This window comes from Penaeus japonicus, unplaced genomic scaffold (genome assembly GCF_977035675.1).
Source record: "Penaeus japonicus unplaced genomic scaffold, GWHDUDI00000001_assembly GWHDUDI00000016, whole genome shotgun sequence".
NCBI classification, from domain to species: domain Eukaryota; kingdom Metazoa; phylum Arthropoda; class Malacostraca; order Decapoda; family Penaeidae; genus Penaeus; species Penaeus japonicus.
In genome coordinates, this window is record NW_028234418.1 from 4,307,070 (window position 1) to 4,324,569 (window position 17,500).

At 32.8% G+C, this 17,500-nt stretch overlaps 1 protein-coding gene across 3 annotated transcripts in view; it reads left to right on the forward strand.

Moving 5' to 3' along the window:
* Nucleotides 1-1,964: 1,964 nt before the first annotated feature.
* The window catches only part of Mob4 (MOB kinase activator 4), a 15,669-nt gene continuing 133 nt past the window's right edge, over nt 1,965-17,500 (forward strand). Inside the window, exons 1-6 of one of the 3 annotated variants that reach the window (XM_043003649.2) lie at nt 1,965-2,082; nt 7,922-8,085; nt 8,494-8,703; nt 11,191-11,302; nt 11,451-11,559; nt 12,041-17,500. The exon at nt 12,041-17,500 is cut by the window's right edge and continues 133 nt beyond it. In XM_043003649.2, coding sequence (XP_042859583.1) covers nt 2,017-2,082; nt 7,922-8,085; nt 8,494-8,703; nt 11,191-11,302; nt 11,451-11,559; nt 12,041-12,045 — 666 coding nt within the window. In that variant the 5' untranslated portion in view covers nt 1,965-2,016 and the 3' untranslated portion in view covers nt 12,046-17,500. Of the gene's footprint in view, nt 2,083-7,921; nt 8,086-8,493; nt 8,704-11,190; nt 11,303-11,450 lie in introns of all 3 variants that reach the window. The other 2 variants (XM_043003648.2, XM_043003650.2) reach the window with 2 other exon arrangements.

Here is a 17,500-nt window from a genome sequence, read left to right on the forward strand (position 1 = left end):
TTGGTAAAATCGCTGCAAACATAATCGGTTTTAGAGTAATGATAATGATGATTTAAAAAGTAATCTAATCTGGATAGAACGTGATTTCCTTAGATCAAGTTATCTATTACAGTCACATCAGTATCCAAAAAATAACATTATCAAAAACACACTCTATCATAAGTGACCCGGTCATTTGATTACCTTTCGTAATTCAGAAGTACTAAATGCCGGTGATATAAAATAGTTCATCCATGTTTTAATTTATTAAGAGAAAACGAGAGCATTTAATTACTGATAGAAAACGTTAATCGTACAGGGATGACTTCTTTCTCACGTTCTATTTTCTAAAGCATGAATTAGAGGAAATTAATAAGAAGCTGTAAAAAAAAACTTATAAGATTAAAAAGACCAGTTACGTGAAAAAAAATGCATCAGAGTACATGATGGAAATAATGAAGAGTCGCAGAATTATGCAAAAAACATTAATTAAAGTCTAATAATGAATAATTCGAGATAAAAACAATTAAGTTTAGACCTATTGTAATATGACTGTACCGAGTGGCGTGGCCATTAGAGGTACAATTGCCTCAGCTATTTTGTGATTCTTGTATTTTTTTCTTCTAAAAATGGAATACAAGACTACGTGAGTATCCACTCCAACAGCACAAGTTCACTTAGAAGCTCGTGCCGGTCATTGCCAATACCTAAAGAAAATATTGTTTTAATTCTGTAATGGAGAGAAAGAACTTTAACATCGATCGAACAGTGATAACAAATATTTCCATCTCTTCGTGATTAATAAAACATCTTGGATATAAAACTAATCGTACATACAAACATGTATGTGTATGTTTGTCCTGGGCCCACTTGCTTGAAATCAAATAAAGATATCTTTACTAAATAACTACCATTACCCATATATTTCCCTCATGGAAGCGTCATGGGCAGGAATTTCTCATATCACATTTTCTCACATTGGAATGCACGGTATCTTATCCTTAACTTAAAGAATAAAGGTGTTGCAGCTTTTGTCAGGATAGACCTCAATATGGCAAAAATTCTCTTATGTTAATGATACTAAATCTACGATGATTCTTACATTTCATTGATTAATTCTACATTTATGAATCCTAATTCTACATTTATGTGCGAATGGAAAGCCGGGTGTTAAATGTGAGAGAAAATTTTTTACTCTTTCTTATCTTCCTCTCGTTCTTTATCAGTATATTTTTGCTATTCCTCTCTCTCTATCTCCTTTCTCCTCCACTTTTTTTTTTTTACCTTTATTTCTTTTACCCATCTGTCTCCCTCTCCCACTTCATCCTCCCTCCCTGCTCTTAATCCTTCTAGTTCCCGACCTTACTGTACTAATTCACCACAAACATACTGTTTTATTACTTAATTGACATAGCCTTAATACCAGAGTAGTTTTGAACCTGAGGAAATGTCAAATATATCTCCCTGTCCCCGCCCTCTTATCCTCCTTTATTTCACGTAGAGCGTTATTCCTTCTTGTGGTTTAAGGCTTTGGTATTGGTATTCTGATATGTTGATGCCTAATTAGCGTGTTATTATTGTCTTTATCATATGCATTTATTATTATCCCTGATGTGTTTGGTACACCCATCTCGTGTCCGATTCCTTGGCCGGGATTTACGATGAGGGGTTTACACAGGTTGAGTGTGAACATTGTGGAGGTTTTAACTATACTGTCTATGCCAAAAATATGTAGATAAATGAGTAATCCTATAATTACGACATCGAAATGAAGAGCCTATATACCGAGAATGAAATGAATAACTCCTAAAAATAGGCAGATCAACCCAAATCCTACCACACCTAAACCAACCTAACTAACCACCAGTAAAAAAAAAAAAAACAACCAACCACAACAAACCATCAAGACAGAGTTAAAAAAAAACACCAAACCAACAAGAAAACCCCCCTCCCTCTCCCACGCCCACAATAAACACACAAACCCCAAATCCAAAAAGGCAACGAAGCCGTAAAGACGAGGATGCGAACAGAGTAGAGATGAAGATGGCGGACCAGAGTCAAAGTGTCGTGTTAAGGAGAAATAGGCCTGGAACTAAGGCCCAGGTGAGGGTTTTGTGGCCTATTTCCAGCGTCGGGGGGTTGGTGGCTTAATAGGAGAAGGGAGATTAGGTGTTTTGTTAAGAGGGAAGAGGGAGAAATGCCTTCGTTGGGGCTCGTTTGTTCGTGTGTTGGTTCTGGCTTATTTATTGTTTTTATGGCGTATTTCCTGTCGTTTGCTTTGGATCTTTGCGCTTTTAGGGCTGTGGGGAACTTATTTGTAGGCTATAAATGGTGTTTGATTTTTGATAGAGGTTATTTTGGTTACTGCCGAAGAAAACCGCCTATATTCCATTTCTTTTTTCTTTACTAACCTTAGCATTAACTCGGTGAATGGATCTACATCATAATTAAGTCTATTTTCACTATTAGTAACGGAATTATTGACACAATAGGGCATGAATGTGGATCTACTGATACAGAAATGCTCTCTCCGTTGGTGCAAATACCTTTTCCTGAGGGAGTTACAGCGGCTCGCAAAATAAGACTTTTTTCCTTGACATTGTAGCCTTTGTCGCATCCGTGTCCGCTCGGCTCATGCCCGAATTCTGTCGTTTTAGTTGTATGGTGTCTGCACATACTTGGGAAGTAAGAGTCTCGGGTGGATCCTATCGAGAAATCAGCAGGGAGTTCAATAAGGTCTATCGAGAACAAATATTTAAGGTTTCTTGGCTTTTGCTGGTGTGCCGATAGGTGGGAGGCTTGTAGTGGATTGCCTACCAAACGTATAATTTATTTAGATATGTCGTATTCGTTAATTGTTATAGACGAACAGTGTCATTGTATTGTATTATTGTTGTTGTACTTACATACATATGATCATAATAATATGCTTACTAAATAGAGTCTTGTAGCACGTATTTGTAGCTCGTCCAGTGCAAAAACGGAGACAAAATAAAGATAGTCTATAGGAAAAAAAGACATATTTAGACTTCAGTTCCTAAATCGAAGAAAATTAAGGATCCTTATGCATCCTAGAAATACTTTAAAAGAATGATAGTGAATTACTCAATCTATTTTGTATTTTAAGGAACTAATTTTGCTGCTCGTCAAAGGTAGAAGAAACACGTACAGGTAGCGTTTATAAAGGCATTTCGCTTCTGTGTAAATATTTGCGGAACTTGCTCCGACATCGGTCAGAAAATATTCAGAATGATTCAAGACTCGTCCAGAAATATGTAATCTATTTTTTTTCTATATTATGCTTTTGTTTCCTTCTTAGTTTCTTCCTCGTAGTTAAATTATGTGCATTGGGTAACCCCTTGTTTTATTAATTATTTTTTAAAATTTTCTTGTTCTTGGCTGAAAGATGATTTATTTGGAGTTGTCATTGGTGTAAGAATTTAGAAAAGGGAAGTTTATTTTAGAGGGTCTATAAATAGATCATAATTTTCTAAGGGTTTGTTTGTGTTATAAGACAAGAAAATAATAGTTTTGAAATCTTGTTCTTTGGAGATTTTTTTTCTTGCTTACTGGTGAAGTTGCAGTTGAAATATGTGCAGAAAGTTGACTCTCAGACTTTTTTGTTTTGAGGGGGATCACTAGAATCGCTCTCACACTCACACTCACACTCACACTCACACTCACACTCACTCTCACTCTCACTCTCACTCTCACTCTCACTCTCACACTCACACTCACACTCACACTCACTCTCACTCTCACTCTCACTCTCACTCTCACTCTCACTGTCACTGTCACTGTCACTCTCACTCTCACTCTCACTCTCACTCTCACTCTCACTCTCACACTCACACTCACACTCACACTCACACTCACACTCACACTCACACTCACACTCACACTCACACTCACACTCACACTCACACTCACACTCACACTCACACTCACTCTCACTCTCACTCTCACTCTATCACTTTGTTACTCACTTTCTGACTCTCACTTTCTCACTCTCACTTGCACTCTCACTCTCACTTCATCACATTGTTACTCCCACTTTTTCACTTTCTTACTCCCACTTTTTCACTTTCTTACTCTCACTTTCACTCTCACTCTCACTTTATCACTTTATCACTTTCTTACTCTCACTTTCTCACTCTCACTTTTATCACTTTCTTACTCTCACTTTATCACTTTCTCACTCTCACTTTCTTACTCTCACTTTCTCACTTTCACTCTCACTTTTATCACTTTCTTACTCTCACTTTCTCACTGTCACTTTTATCACTTTCTTACTCTCACTTTATCACTTTCTTACTCTCACTTTATCACTTTCTCACTCTCACTTTCTTACTCTCACTTTCTCACCTTCACTCTCACTTTTATCACTTTCTTACTCTCACTTTCTCACTTTCAGTCACTTTATCACTTTATTACTCTCACTCTCACTCTCAATCTCACTCTTACCTCTCACCTCTCACTGTTGCAATCACACTTGCAATTGCAATAAGAAAAGCAATAGGAATCACAATTACTCTCACTATTACTATTATCATCATCCAGATTATAATAATAATAATTATTATTATTACTATTATAGTAATGATAATTATTATTATTGATATTGTTATTTTTTTATTATTATTATTATTTTATTATTATTATTATTATTATTATTATTATTATTATTATTATTATTATTATTATTATTATTATTATTATTATTATTATCTTTATTATTATTGTTGTTGTCACTTTTATTTATTATCTTTGTTATCGTTGTGTCTGAAAATCAGGAGGCCCGTAGATTGTGACAAGTTATTAAGTAGAAGTTGATAGACATATTACCTTCTCACTCACTGATGCTACCTTGCCTGATCATAGACTTGTTTTGAAGTTGTTTGAAGTGTTAGTTGTCATCCTTGAACTTATTTTACAGAAGGCATGACTTGTAAAACACTAAAAACACAAAGAATTATTTTAATACTTCAAAGAAAAGTCAGAAAGAAATATGAGTTGTCATAATTTCCTTCTTACACAAAAAAAAAAAAGGAAAAAAAAAAAAAGCAATATTGGACTCATGACTCATACTCACTCTTCCCTTTACCTCGGCAACCCACGCGTACCCATTCAGAGTTCATGACAGGTCATATATGGATTTGGTGTCACTTTCCCTGTTGACCTTGTTTTTGCTTGTCGCCGAGACCTCCAGCCAGTCTAGCAGAACCCTCCGTTGTGAGCTGTGGGTTTTGGAGTGAAGTGAGTCGTCCTTCTGTGTGAGGTTTTGTGACATTTTAGGAACATTTTTGTTTATTTGTTTATTAGTTGTTTTTTATTTGTTTGTGTTTGTCTTTGATGGTTTTAGGATATGGGTTGACATATAGATAAAATTCTGTCATGCAATGATGATTTCAATTTTTGTTATGCCTATTTGGGCTTAAATTGTGGAGATTAGAGTCCCTAGTTTCTCCAGTGTTTGCTTACTCTGTTGTGTGCATAACATATGTAATGGAAATCCAAGTATCTAATAAACCTGTATTTTGAGCCTCATTACAGGTTGAGGAAAAAGATATGTGCAAAATTGATATTGCATTAGAAAATATATACTAAATCATGGGTATTTAGATTGTATTCCTAGATTTGAATTTATATACGGTAAGATGTAGCTTATTAGAAGCAGTGTGTGAGGGTCTATAATTTCCTGATTATAGGTGAATAATTGTATGTTTTTTAATTATTTTAATGATAAGATATTGGTCTAATATATACATGGATATATACTTTAGCTGTAGATGATATTAGTATTAGTTGTGGAGTCATTTTATAATTAAAACCTTAAAATGTTTGTAAATTCTTGTTGTTAGAATGTTTATGATAATGGTAAAAATGATGATGATGATAATGATGATAGTAGAAATAATGATGATAATGATATTAGTATTTGTAATGATAAATTACTGATAAACAATAAATTACTGATAAACAATAAAAACTATAATAACAATAATGATAATTATGAAGATGATGATGATGATGATAGTAATAGTAATAGTAATAGTATTATTAATGATGATAGTAATAATAACAGTAGTGATAACAATAATGATAGTTGATAATAGGTAATAAAAATGTTGAAAGTTGTAGTAATGAAAATGATGCTGATGAAAATTATTATTAATAGTATCAACCTTGTCATTGTTATTATAATTTTTGTCATTGTTATGTTTGCTGCTATTACTGTTATTGTTGTTATTATTGTTATTGTTATTTATTGTTATTTTATGTTTTTATTTTATTTATTGTTATTGTTACTTTTATTTTTATTATTATTTTTCATTTTTTGTTATTACTGTTATGTTGTTGTTATTATTATTATTATTAATATTATTATTATTATTATTATTATTATTATTATTATTATTATTATTATTATTATTATTATTATTATTATTATTATTATTATTATTATTATTATTATTATTATTATTATCGTTATTATCATTATTATTATTGTTATTATCATTATTATTATTATTATTATTATTATTATTATTATTATTATTATTATTATTATGTCATCATTATTATTGTTGTTGTTGTTATTGTTATTATTTTTTATTATTGTTATTATTGTTATTATTGTTTTTATCATTATTATTATTGTTGTTTTTGTTTTTGTTTTTGTTTTTGTTATAATAATAATAATAATAATAATAATAATGATAATAATAATAATAATAATAATAATAATAATAATAATAATAATAATAATGATAATAATAATGATAACTATTACTTTTATTGTTGTTACTACAATATTTGTAATTATTTGTTTTACTAATATTATTATTATGATAATGATGATAACTATTAATAATAATGATAATGATAATGATAGTGATAAAAATAATAGTGATAATTTTATTTCAATTTTTTATTTTTATTTTTATTTTTATTTTTATTTTTATTTTTATATTTTCATTATTCTAATTATTTTAATTATTTTCAATTATTTTTGTTATTTTTATTATTTTTATATTTTATATTTTTATATTTCATATTTTATATTTTTATATTTTTATATTTTTATATGTTTTATGTTTTATGTTTTATGTTTTATGTTTTATGTTTATGTTTATGTTTATGTTTATGTTTATGTTTATGTTTATGTTTATGTTTATGTTTATGTTTATGTTTATGTTTATGTTTATGTTTATGTTTATGTTTATGTTTATGTTTATGTTTATGTTTATGTTTATGTTTATGTTTATGTTTATGTTTGCTCATGTTTTTTGTTTTATTGTTTTTGTTTTTTTATATTAATGTTATTGTTATTATTGTTATTTTTGTTATTGTTAGGATAATTCTTTATTATGATTATTACAAATGTTTTTGTTATTGTTATTGATATTATTATATGTATGATTACGATTATGTTACCAGTATTGTACTTTTATTATTTTTATTTTCCTTGTCATTGTTATCATTGTTGTCATTGTCATTGTTATTTTTAATTTTGCAATCAATATCATTGTTCTTATTTTTACTATTCATACCATATATCTGTCCATTCATTCATTCATCCATCCATCCATCCATCCATCCATCCATCCATCCATCCATCCATCCATCCATCCATCCATCCATCCATCCATCCATCCATCCATCCATCCATCCATCTATCCATCCATCCATCCATCCATCCATCCATCCATCCATCCATCCATCCATCCATCCATCCATCCATCCATCCATCCATCTATCCATCCATCCATCCATCCATCCAATATCCATACAGTACCTATCTTTTACCCATCCAATACCTATTGAGTACCCATATATCCACCTATCCAATATCCATCCATCCATCTGTCAACATATGGATATTTATATGTATATGTATATGTTACTAGCATAGTTGTTATCATTGAATCCCCCTCTTCAGAATTTTTACCGATGGTGTGAGGAGGCCTACGAGGAGATGGACTCGACTCTTGTGGTGCAGCAGTACATCCAGCAGACCATCCGACACGACCACAACAACATCGACGCCATCCTCAACGCTCCGGAGACCCAGGATGAAGGGGTGTGGAAGTACGAGCACCTGAGGTAAGAGTGAGGGAGTGTGTGTGTGGTTGGAGAGGTAAAAGGATATAAGAAAGAGGGATGTGCGACCTCTCATGGCCCTGACGAATTGTGTGTCACCTTTTGAGTAAGGTTGTTTGTGTTTCACTTTGGTTTAACTTTGTTTACTTGTCTGGAGATTGGTGAAGGGTTTTGTGTTTTGCAGTATGTTTCTCTTATTTGGTAATGTTTGGTTAGTTTCTTGAAATACTTTAGAGTAATTATGATGAATTGGTTGATATGAATATTATACCTCAGATATTACTAGAAATTAAGTGACGTTTTAAAATGAGAAAAAGATGATTTGTTAATGGAAAGTGATACCAGTAATAGATCATTTATACAAACCATTGTCTGTTTTTCCAAAGATTAATCCTCCCATGAAATTTCTAGGCAATTTTGCATGGAGTTGAATGGCCTGGCAGTGCGACTACAGGGCGAGTGCCAGCCCACCACATGCACTCAGATGACCGCCACAGAGCAGTGGATATTCCTTTGTGCAGCACACAAGACGCCCAAAGAATGCCCGGCCATTGACTATACCCGACACACCTTGGATGGGGCAGCCTGCCTTCTCAACTCTAATAAGTACTTTCCCAGCAGGTTGGTGTTTGTTATGGCAGGTAGTGTGTGGTTGTTCACTTTCTTTGGGTTTGTGATTTTTGTCATTTTAAGTTTAAATATATATATATATCAGAAGTTCAACTGTGAGCTTACTTTGATTATTTATATAGGAAAAATACGTTTTCAGCGTATTTCTATGTTACCATTTTTGCGTAGTGCACAACCTTAATGCCTACATACTTCAGTATTAAGCTGAGATGAGATTATGGCTACCCTCCCATACATAAAAAAAAAAGTCACAAAAAGAAAAGAAAATGTATTACAAAATGAAAGATATAAGATTATTATAAAGAAGAAAAAACGGCAAGAAAATTTTGCTGTTGTGTAGTGAGATAGAAGCAGAAGTGCACAGGGTCACGAAATACAAACATTGAGTGTGAAGATAATTGAGGGCCTCTAGTATGCTAGTGTTAACTCTTCACCATGATTTCATGTATGTGCTTTATTTACAGTGCTTTTGCACAATCATTGAGCAGAAATGCAAATTTTTACAACTGGGGGTGAGGGGGGTGAGAGGAAGGTAGTTATCCGTCCGTGGTAAATGCACACCAAATGTTCTTTGTCATGCATCTTTACATATCATATGATGTGTTAATGCTAGAGGGAGATTTACTTTGTAAACCCACAAATTGATGGCAGGAAAAGCGGATCTTCAGATGATGGTAAGCGTGGTTTGATGATGAATGGCTCAGCTGATGTATGGTTTCAGGGATAACATGCAGAGGGTATGAAGAGCTTAAGTGTAAGAAATTCTCATATCTTCAAATATAGAACTATGATGATACTGAAAGAGATCTTGGAAATATGTCAATATATAGACCATTTTAACTGCCTGCTCAAACTAATTGCAAATGTTTGTTTAATACTGCTAATGAAGTCCTCGAACGAAGGTAGTATGGCCATCATGTTCAGAAAAGAGGTAAATAGCCATTGTTGTAATAGCTCTTGAAAACTGTATGGTATGACCCATCTTGGGATATAAATGGTATACTTTAATAAATTTTGACTCTGCAGAGTTATTCCTAATCACTATAGTCGAAACGAAGTGCGTATAAATTTATAGCCCTGCCTAAATGATGATGTCAATGGTATATCCACCACTTGTATGTTTTCCCGCTAAGCATAGGCACACAAAAAACATTGCAATATTGATCTATAGTTCTTTTAATCAGTTGTCTATTTATATCTACCAGAGTAGTGGAAATATCATCAGAAACACGTGCTTGTAATTGGAATCTTTGGTGAAACTTTTCTGTAACAAATGCCTTCTTGTGTAAAATTATTCTTACTAATGATTGTTGTAAATATAGATAGATGATTGATGATTGAACTACAAACCAGTATTGACTGAAATTTGTAGTGCAATGTTTCTTTATGCTCAGCGGGAAATCATTAGAAACTGTCTACCCTGATATGTAAATTTTGATAGAAGATTACTCATTTGAAAATACAGTGCTGCAAATGAGGTACCAAATGTTATTCATAAAGCTATTTCATATCAATGTTTTGTTCTCAATATGCATTGCAAGGCAGTGAATGTGACATACCTGTTTGCTATTGCACTGCCTATCTTCAACCATTGGAGAAACAATCTGTTTTTGATGTTAAATTGAGGGAAACTTTTTTTTTTATATGCAACAAAATGGCATACACATTTCTTTACATTGGTAAAGATATTTACTAAATGGATGTTCTCTCCTACTGTTTTTTGTAATACTGTTTTACCTATCTTTATATATTTAATCATTTATTTTAGAATATGAATATTATTTTATTCATATTAAATGACATTCTTGTTCCCTCACAGAAAGGGAAAGGATAAAGATTTAAGATGATTTTATTAACTATGTATTAGACCTTCTTATTACCTCACACCAGGATTGTCACTAACTTTTTGTTATCACTTCACACCAGGATTATCATTAACCCTTTTATCACCTCACGCCAGGATTATCACAAACCTTTTTATCACTTCACGCCAGGATTGTCACAAACCTTTTTATCACTTCACGCCAGGATTGTCACAAACCTTTTTATCACTTCACGCCAGGATTGTAACTACACATTGCTATTTAAGAAATTATAAAATCTTGAAATTTAAATACACCAGAAAGGAATAAGGGTCTAGATTTAAACATGTTGATAATGTATGAAGAAATGTATTATGACGCTGATTCATAGGTTGCTAGATTGAGCACAGAATGCTTATTCATTCATTTAATGATATAGAAAAATTGAATTCCTTTGTTCTTTAACAAATCATGCTCTTTTATATCATTATCTTCATCATTATAAGGCTAGTGTTATCCCTTCCTTTACAGTTTTCTCCTATTAGCCTAAATAGATTATTTTTTACTTGTTATCTGTAATTGTCACCTTGCTGGCCTACCTGCCAGCACATATCTTGTATAATCTTGATGATAACATTATTATTATTATCTTTTTTTTTTTCTTTTTTTTTTACAGAGTAAGCATCAAGGAATCCTCAGTAGCTAAACTAGGGTCAGTGTGCAGGCGTGTCTACAGGATATTCTCCCATGCATATTTTCACCATAGACAAATATTTGATGAATTTGAGGTAAGATTGCTTCTTAGCATGTTTTCTGAGGGAAATATATGTTATGTGATACTTTTTTTTTCCAGTTGGTACATACATTGATGCTTATATGATTATTGTGCATTGATGCTATACAAATAACTTTTCTCTCCTTCTCTCCCATGACCAGGCGGAGACCTCTCTGTGTCGTCGATTTACAGTTTTCGTGACAAAGTACAATTTGATGTCTCGGGATAATCTTATCGTTCCTATCCTGGAGGACGAAGGCGCTGGACAAGGCGAGTCAGACGCATAGGATGGATGTGTCTGAGAGTAGTTAGACGTGGCGGAATAGATTGTGCTGTACTATGCTGCTAAAATTTTTAAATATGTGTCCTGTGTGCAGAAAAAAAAGTAGAGTATGGGCTCTCCCCCCAGAAGAACGCAACAGTGGCCTATTTGACACTGTTGTTGTGCTTTTATGATCTGAGCCCCAGACTTGGGTCCAAATATCAACAGTGTGCTGTGGCTGTTGGACGTCTGTTGATTGTAATACTTTCCAGTTGATTATTTTCAATGGCTCTTTTTCTTGACTCTTGAAAGGTTGTCATTAAGGTTACTGCATTTCTGTATGTTTTATTGCAACTGATGCCTTACACATACCCAAAAGAAGATAGAGGAAATTACATAAGAAGAGAAAGGGGAGGGCCCAGATTAGACACCAGTTTACCTTCTGTCTTTGGTGACAGTTGTAACACAAAGATTTCCTACTTTTTACAGGTTAACAGGTGCTTTCTGAGGTACCAGGTACTTACAGGTAGGATAGAAAATGATGAATTGAGCTGATGGAATATTTTAAAGAGAAGTAAGTAACAACTTTCAAGCTGTCACTCTGCTCTTCTGATGGAAATGGCTTGTTACTGAACATTAACTTCTGTAGCCCATTTTGAGGATTAGCAAAAAAAGAGGTTAACTTTGTATAGCATTTAGTATGTGGATAGTAGAGAGTTTTGTTTGTGTATTTATTTGTAATCATTGTTTTCATTATTATTTCTGTTATCTATTAACCAACAAATGAAAATATAAAACAACAGAACTACTATAATTTAAAAGCATACTATGCTGAATATGAAATGCAGATTAAGTGAATTCTTATAAATCAATATATATATATATATATATATATATATATATATATATATATATATATATATATATATATATATATATATATATATATATATATACATATATATACACACACATACACACATACACACATACACACATACACACATACACACATACACACATACACACATACATACATACTCATACACACACATATACACACATACATATATATACATATACATACACTGTATATATATAACTGTATGTATGTATATTTACATATATACATCTATTATCATATATATGAATGTGGATATTGGAATAGCATTATTTATACTTCTAACACACACACACACACACACTCACACACACACTCACTCACACATCCTAGTCCTTTTTTTGGAAAGTAAAGTTGATAGGCATCTTACAGTAAAAAGAAAATAGAGACCTGATTAGATGCTGATTTTATTAATCTTTGTGACACCAGGTTTCAAATGATGAAGCCAATAACAGTTGATGCAATTGTCAAAAAGTTGTAAAAGGAGAATATGAAGGAGGAAATGTTTTTATTTGCCTTTTTATTTATTTCTAATAAAAGACTGACAAGATTCATGTGCTCATTATGCCTCAAGATGTATTGAGGGAGACCATTGTTTATGTATTGCCTGCTGCTTGGTCCAGCATTCTTTTCTCTCTGTTTTTTAAGCTTTGTGAAGACATTAGAAAAAACGAAAAAACTAAGGAAGCAATTTTGATATAATTGTTCAGGTTCTCAGGGACAGGGACAGTGGATACCGAGTGAAAAAAAAAACATTGATTATTCTTTTCTTTCCATGTTTTGGTTTGTGTGGCATGAGTGTCATGGCTTCATGTATTGGAGCTTGATTTTCTTTTTGACATTGATTAGCAGATACTTGTTAGCTGCCGTGTATTACCACACTCTTTCTTTTGATTAACATCCTAAATGCTTTCTAGAAGCTGTGGCATTTGCCAGAAGAGTGAGGAGGAGGAGGAGTAGTGTTTAGATGCTTCAGCAGCCGTGTTCTCTTGCTTTTGCTGATCTCTTTGCTGAGCACTGTAGGATATTGCTCTTCCTTTGCTTGCTATGTGCTCAAACAAATGTTTCTGTCATCCACTGTGAAGATCCTAGTGAGAGAAACTGTGTGTGTGTGTGTGTGTGTGTGTGTGTGTGTGTGTGTGTGTGTGTGTGTGTGTGTGTGTGTGTGTGTGTGTGTGTGTGTGTGTGTGTGTGTGTGTGTGTGTGTGTGAGAGAGAGAGAGAGAGAGAGAGAGTGTGTGTGTGAGAGTGTGAGTGTGATAACGTGAGAGCATGAGAGTATTAGTGTGTGAGTGCATGAGTGCATAAATGTGTGAGAAGGTGAATATGTTTGATTAAGACTGAAAGTGCATAGACAAGTGCGAGTGAGTCTGTCTGTCCATCTGTCTACGTGCGTGCTTCCGTTCATTTGTGCTGACAGTCTGCGGGACTTGGTTGCAGCTGCAGTTGGAGGAGAAGTTCAAGGAATGTGGAAGATGCTGAAGGAATAGAAGTCTCATAGAGAAGAGTGAAAAGGTTTAATGTCATCGCTCTTTTGAGAATTGACTGATTGTCCTTACTAATATAACCCTGGTAATAGAGGTATTTTGAGGAGCTTGAGTGTCATGGAATGTGTGCTTAGTTTAAGAATTTTGGAGTTGTCTGGTAGATGAAAAGATAGAAGCTTGTCACCCGGTTTTGCTATCTTTTATTTACCCCTTTGCCAATTTAAATGAAAACTTGTAAATATAGCGTAACGGTAAGGTTAATCGTTAAATTTTGATGTGTGGAAGTTGCTGCTAAGTGGTAGAAGGTTGGAAGCCCAAACATTTTATTTTTCCTCTTTCTTTTCTGAATCCTGATCTTGCTGTGTCACTGGACTTTGCATAGAAATAAGTAAAAAGAATTTATATTATTTGCTGAAGCACAACTTGAGTTAACCTTGTTTTTTTTTTTTATTCTATCAAAAAGCCCTATATCGATCATTATTCATCTTGTTTGTTAACTTTGTATTTTGAGAGATACCAATTATGAATTTCACTTCCTGTGTAATGCTCAGATTTTTGTATTGAATGGCATAATTTCCTCAGTGTATGGTCTTTGACTAAATTATATTTATATATATATATATCTTCAATATCTTTGTAAAATTTGGAAATAGATGCTTTGCTGTATTCAGTGGTGTTCATGTAAAAAGTTTGTGGTAATGTTGATGATTATTGCTCAATGTATAGATTGTCATTCTTTTCTCTTATAAAACAAAGCAGTTCTGTGTGGGAATAAAAGCTATGTTGAATTAATTACTTCATATATATATGTATATATATATATATATATATATATATATATATATATATATATATATATATATATATATATATATATATATATATATATATATATATATATATATATATAATGATTTGCTAAATTGTTTCTTAGGGTAATTTCTGAAAGCTAGGAAATGAACCCTTTACCTGTTTTTCTCTTTTACACAGATTTTGAATTAATATTGATCCTGTATTAAAATTTTCATAATTTAAGATCAAGACCTGTTTCTGTTATTTATTTGCTTATCTAGGCTTTCACAGTGAAACCTGTAGAACTGACCAACTGATTATGCTTGTATTAATTAAAGTTGAATGATAAGAAAAAGAAAGAAAAAAAATCACAGCAAGTGATTAAACAAAATAAGAAATGGTTCCACTGTATATTAAAAGCCTTATTATGACACTGATGTTTAGCCATTCCAAAGTTCTTAGATTTATTCCATTTAATTTTAACATCGGATATGAAATGATTGGGATGACTGAGGTAGTGTAATTTATATAATTATATGTACGTATATATATATATCTATATGTGTATATATGCGAATGTGTATATGTATGTGTATATGTATGTACAGTCTCTAGTAGTAGTCCTGCTCTTTCCAAGTGTGGCCATCTCCTGAAATGCCAAATGTTCTGACTCTTGTGCGTATTCTTAATGTCGAGAGCCCTCATGCACTCAAGGAAATATCATCAGAAGCATTGATGGAACGCTACTGTGTAACTCGGCCACCATTTTCACGTGACACGATCTGTTTTTGCACTTTTTTCTGATATTCGTTGATAGACAGACCACCAGTCCTGCAAAGTAATTTGCTAGTTGCGTTGGAAGATCGTTTTCTGTTGATATGCTAACCAGATGTCATACCATAAGTGGAAATGGCCATGTTGAAGTACTTTGGCTCCTTGACAAAGACCAATAAACCTTCTTCATATATATACTGTCAAGATAATCTGTAAAGGCAAAACTTGACTAGCCGCATATGGCTATTTGGTGCAGTTGCTGGGGTAGAGAGGGTGTAGTCTTTCAACCCAGTGATATGTTCCTGTAAAGTATAATGGACACTCACGATCCTGTGCAAGGAATTCTTTTTTAAGATGAACTCTAAGGATTGAAGTAGCAAAGCTAAATTTAGACCTGAAAAACTGGTTGGCAATTGCACTGAGAAATCCTTTTGGGCCTTCCATAATGCACCGATATGAAAATAATTTCTACTTCTCGTCCTGACAGAAATAGCTTCTTGAAGAGTTGATTCCGTTTGCAGAGGCAGATCCAAACAAACGTAACCCCCAACATTATCTCACAAGCTCGAGATGTTGTTTTGCTTTTTTTCCTTTTACTGTGCTTTACATATGCTTTGGCCTGAAGTGAGGGGTTCAAGTTGAAAGAGTCAGTGAAAAAAGAACAAGGTGGTGTGAGAGAAGACAAGACATAGGAGAGAAAGCATTGATAATTCTGCATCATCTAGAGGGTCACAGAGAATGAAATGGAATGCTGAGTTAGACAGCTGTACATATATACATGAAATATGCATGTATGTATATTTATAATGTATATGTATATGTATGTGTGTATATATATAATGTATGTATATGGAATATATATATATTATGTGTATATGTATATATATATGTAAATGTATATGTATGATATATACATATATATGTTTATATATATATGTACTCACAGAAAGGTTTTCAGGTTGCAGTTGTGTAATTTAAGTGTTGATAGGGAAATTCCCTTCAACAATCACTATGAGCATACTTCTTGTGATGACTAAAAGGTGAAGAATCACTTGAGAACTAAACTAGAGGAAACGAGACCTTATATACTGTTATTCTTCAGTGTAGTGAGTAAAGAGCGTGTTTATAGATGAGCATTATCTTACGGAAGAATTGTTCGACGAGGCAAAGTCTTCTGCGCTTTGGCCGCTTGTGTGCGTTTGGTTTTTGTTTATTATTAATTTTTTTTTTTTGTATGCTGGATCAGGTTGCTGTGAGTTTTATTTTATTTTTTCTTCTACAGTGAAGTCTAACTTGTTTGGTGAAAAAGTTGATTGTACTGATGCAAAGAAATGTTAGTATCTACTTATTTATTTGGTTGTCATGATTGCTTTTATGTTTTTACTGTTATATATTACTTCACCATTTTTTTATGATCTTTCTTATTTTGCATAAAGATAGGGCCAGTCTAGTCAAGAAATATAACATGATTGTCATAAAATATGTAATATCAAGATGACAAGCAGATAACTACCATTTTCCAAATGTGTAAAGACGAATAAAGAAGATGAACACTATACCCCTTTCATCATTCAGATAATTGAAAAAAAAGTACCCTTATTGTATCTGCATAAGGGTTGATAGTTGTTGATGTGCAAAGTGTGAGCCTCAAGTTTTTTCATTGAAACCCTTCAGAAGTAAAATTACACTTGGGGGTCTTGTAGCCCTATCTTCCATGACGAAGCGTAATGTGCAAGGATACACTTTCTTCTTCTTTTTTTTATATGTTCGATTATCTGAGGTATTTTAAAAGTGTATTAGTATGATGATGATAATTGATATGATGTATTCTTATCTCTGTGAAAAGTGGGGATATATATATTACAAGAAACTGTGTACTGTCTTTATAAGATAGTGTGAATGTGGCCCCCAAAAAAAACTATATATATACAGTATGTGTATTTGTGTAAGATGTAATGCAGTGTTTTAGTAGAACTACACACTTGTGTACAAGTTA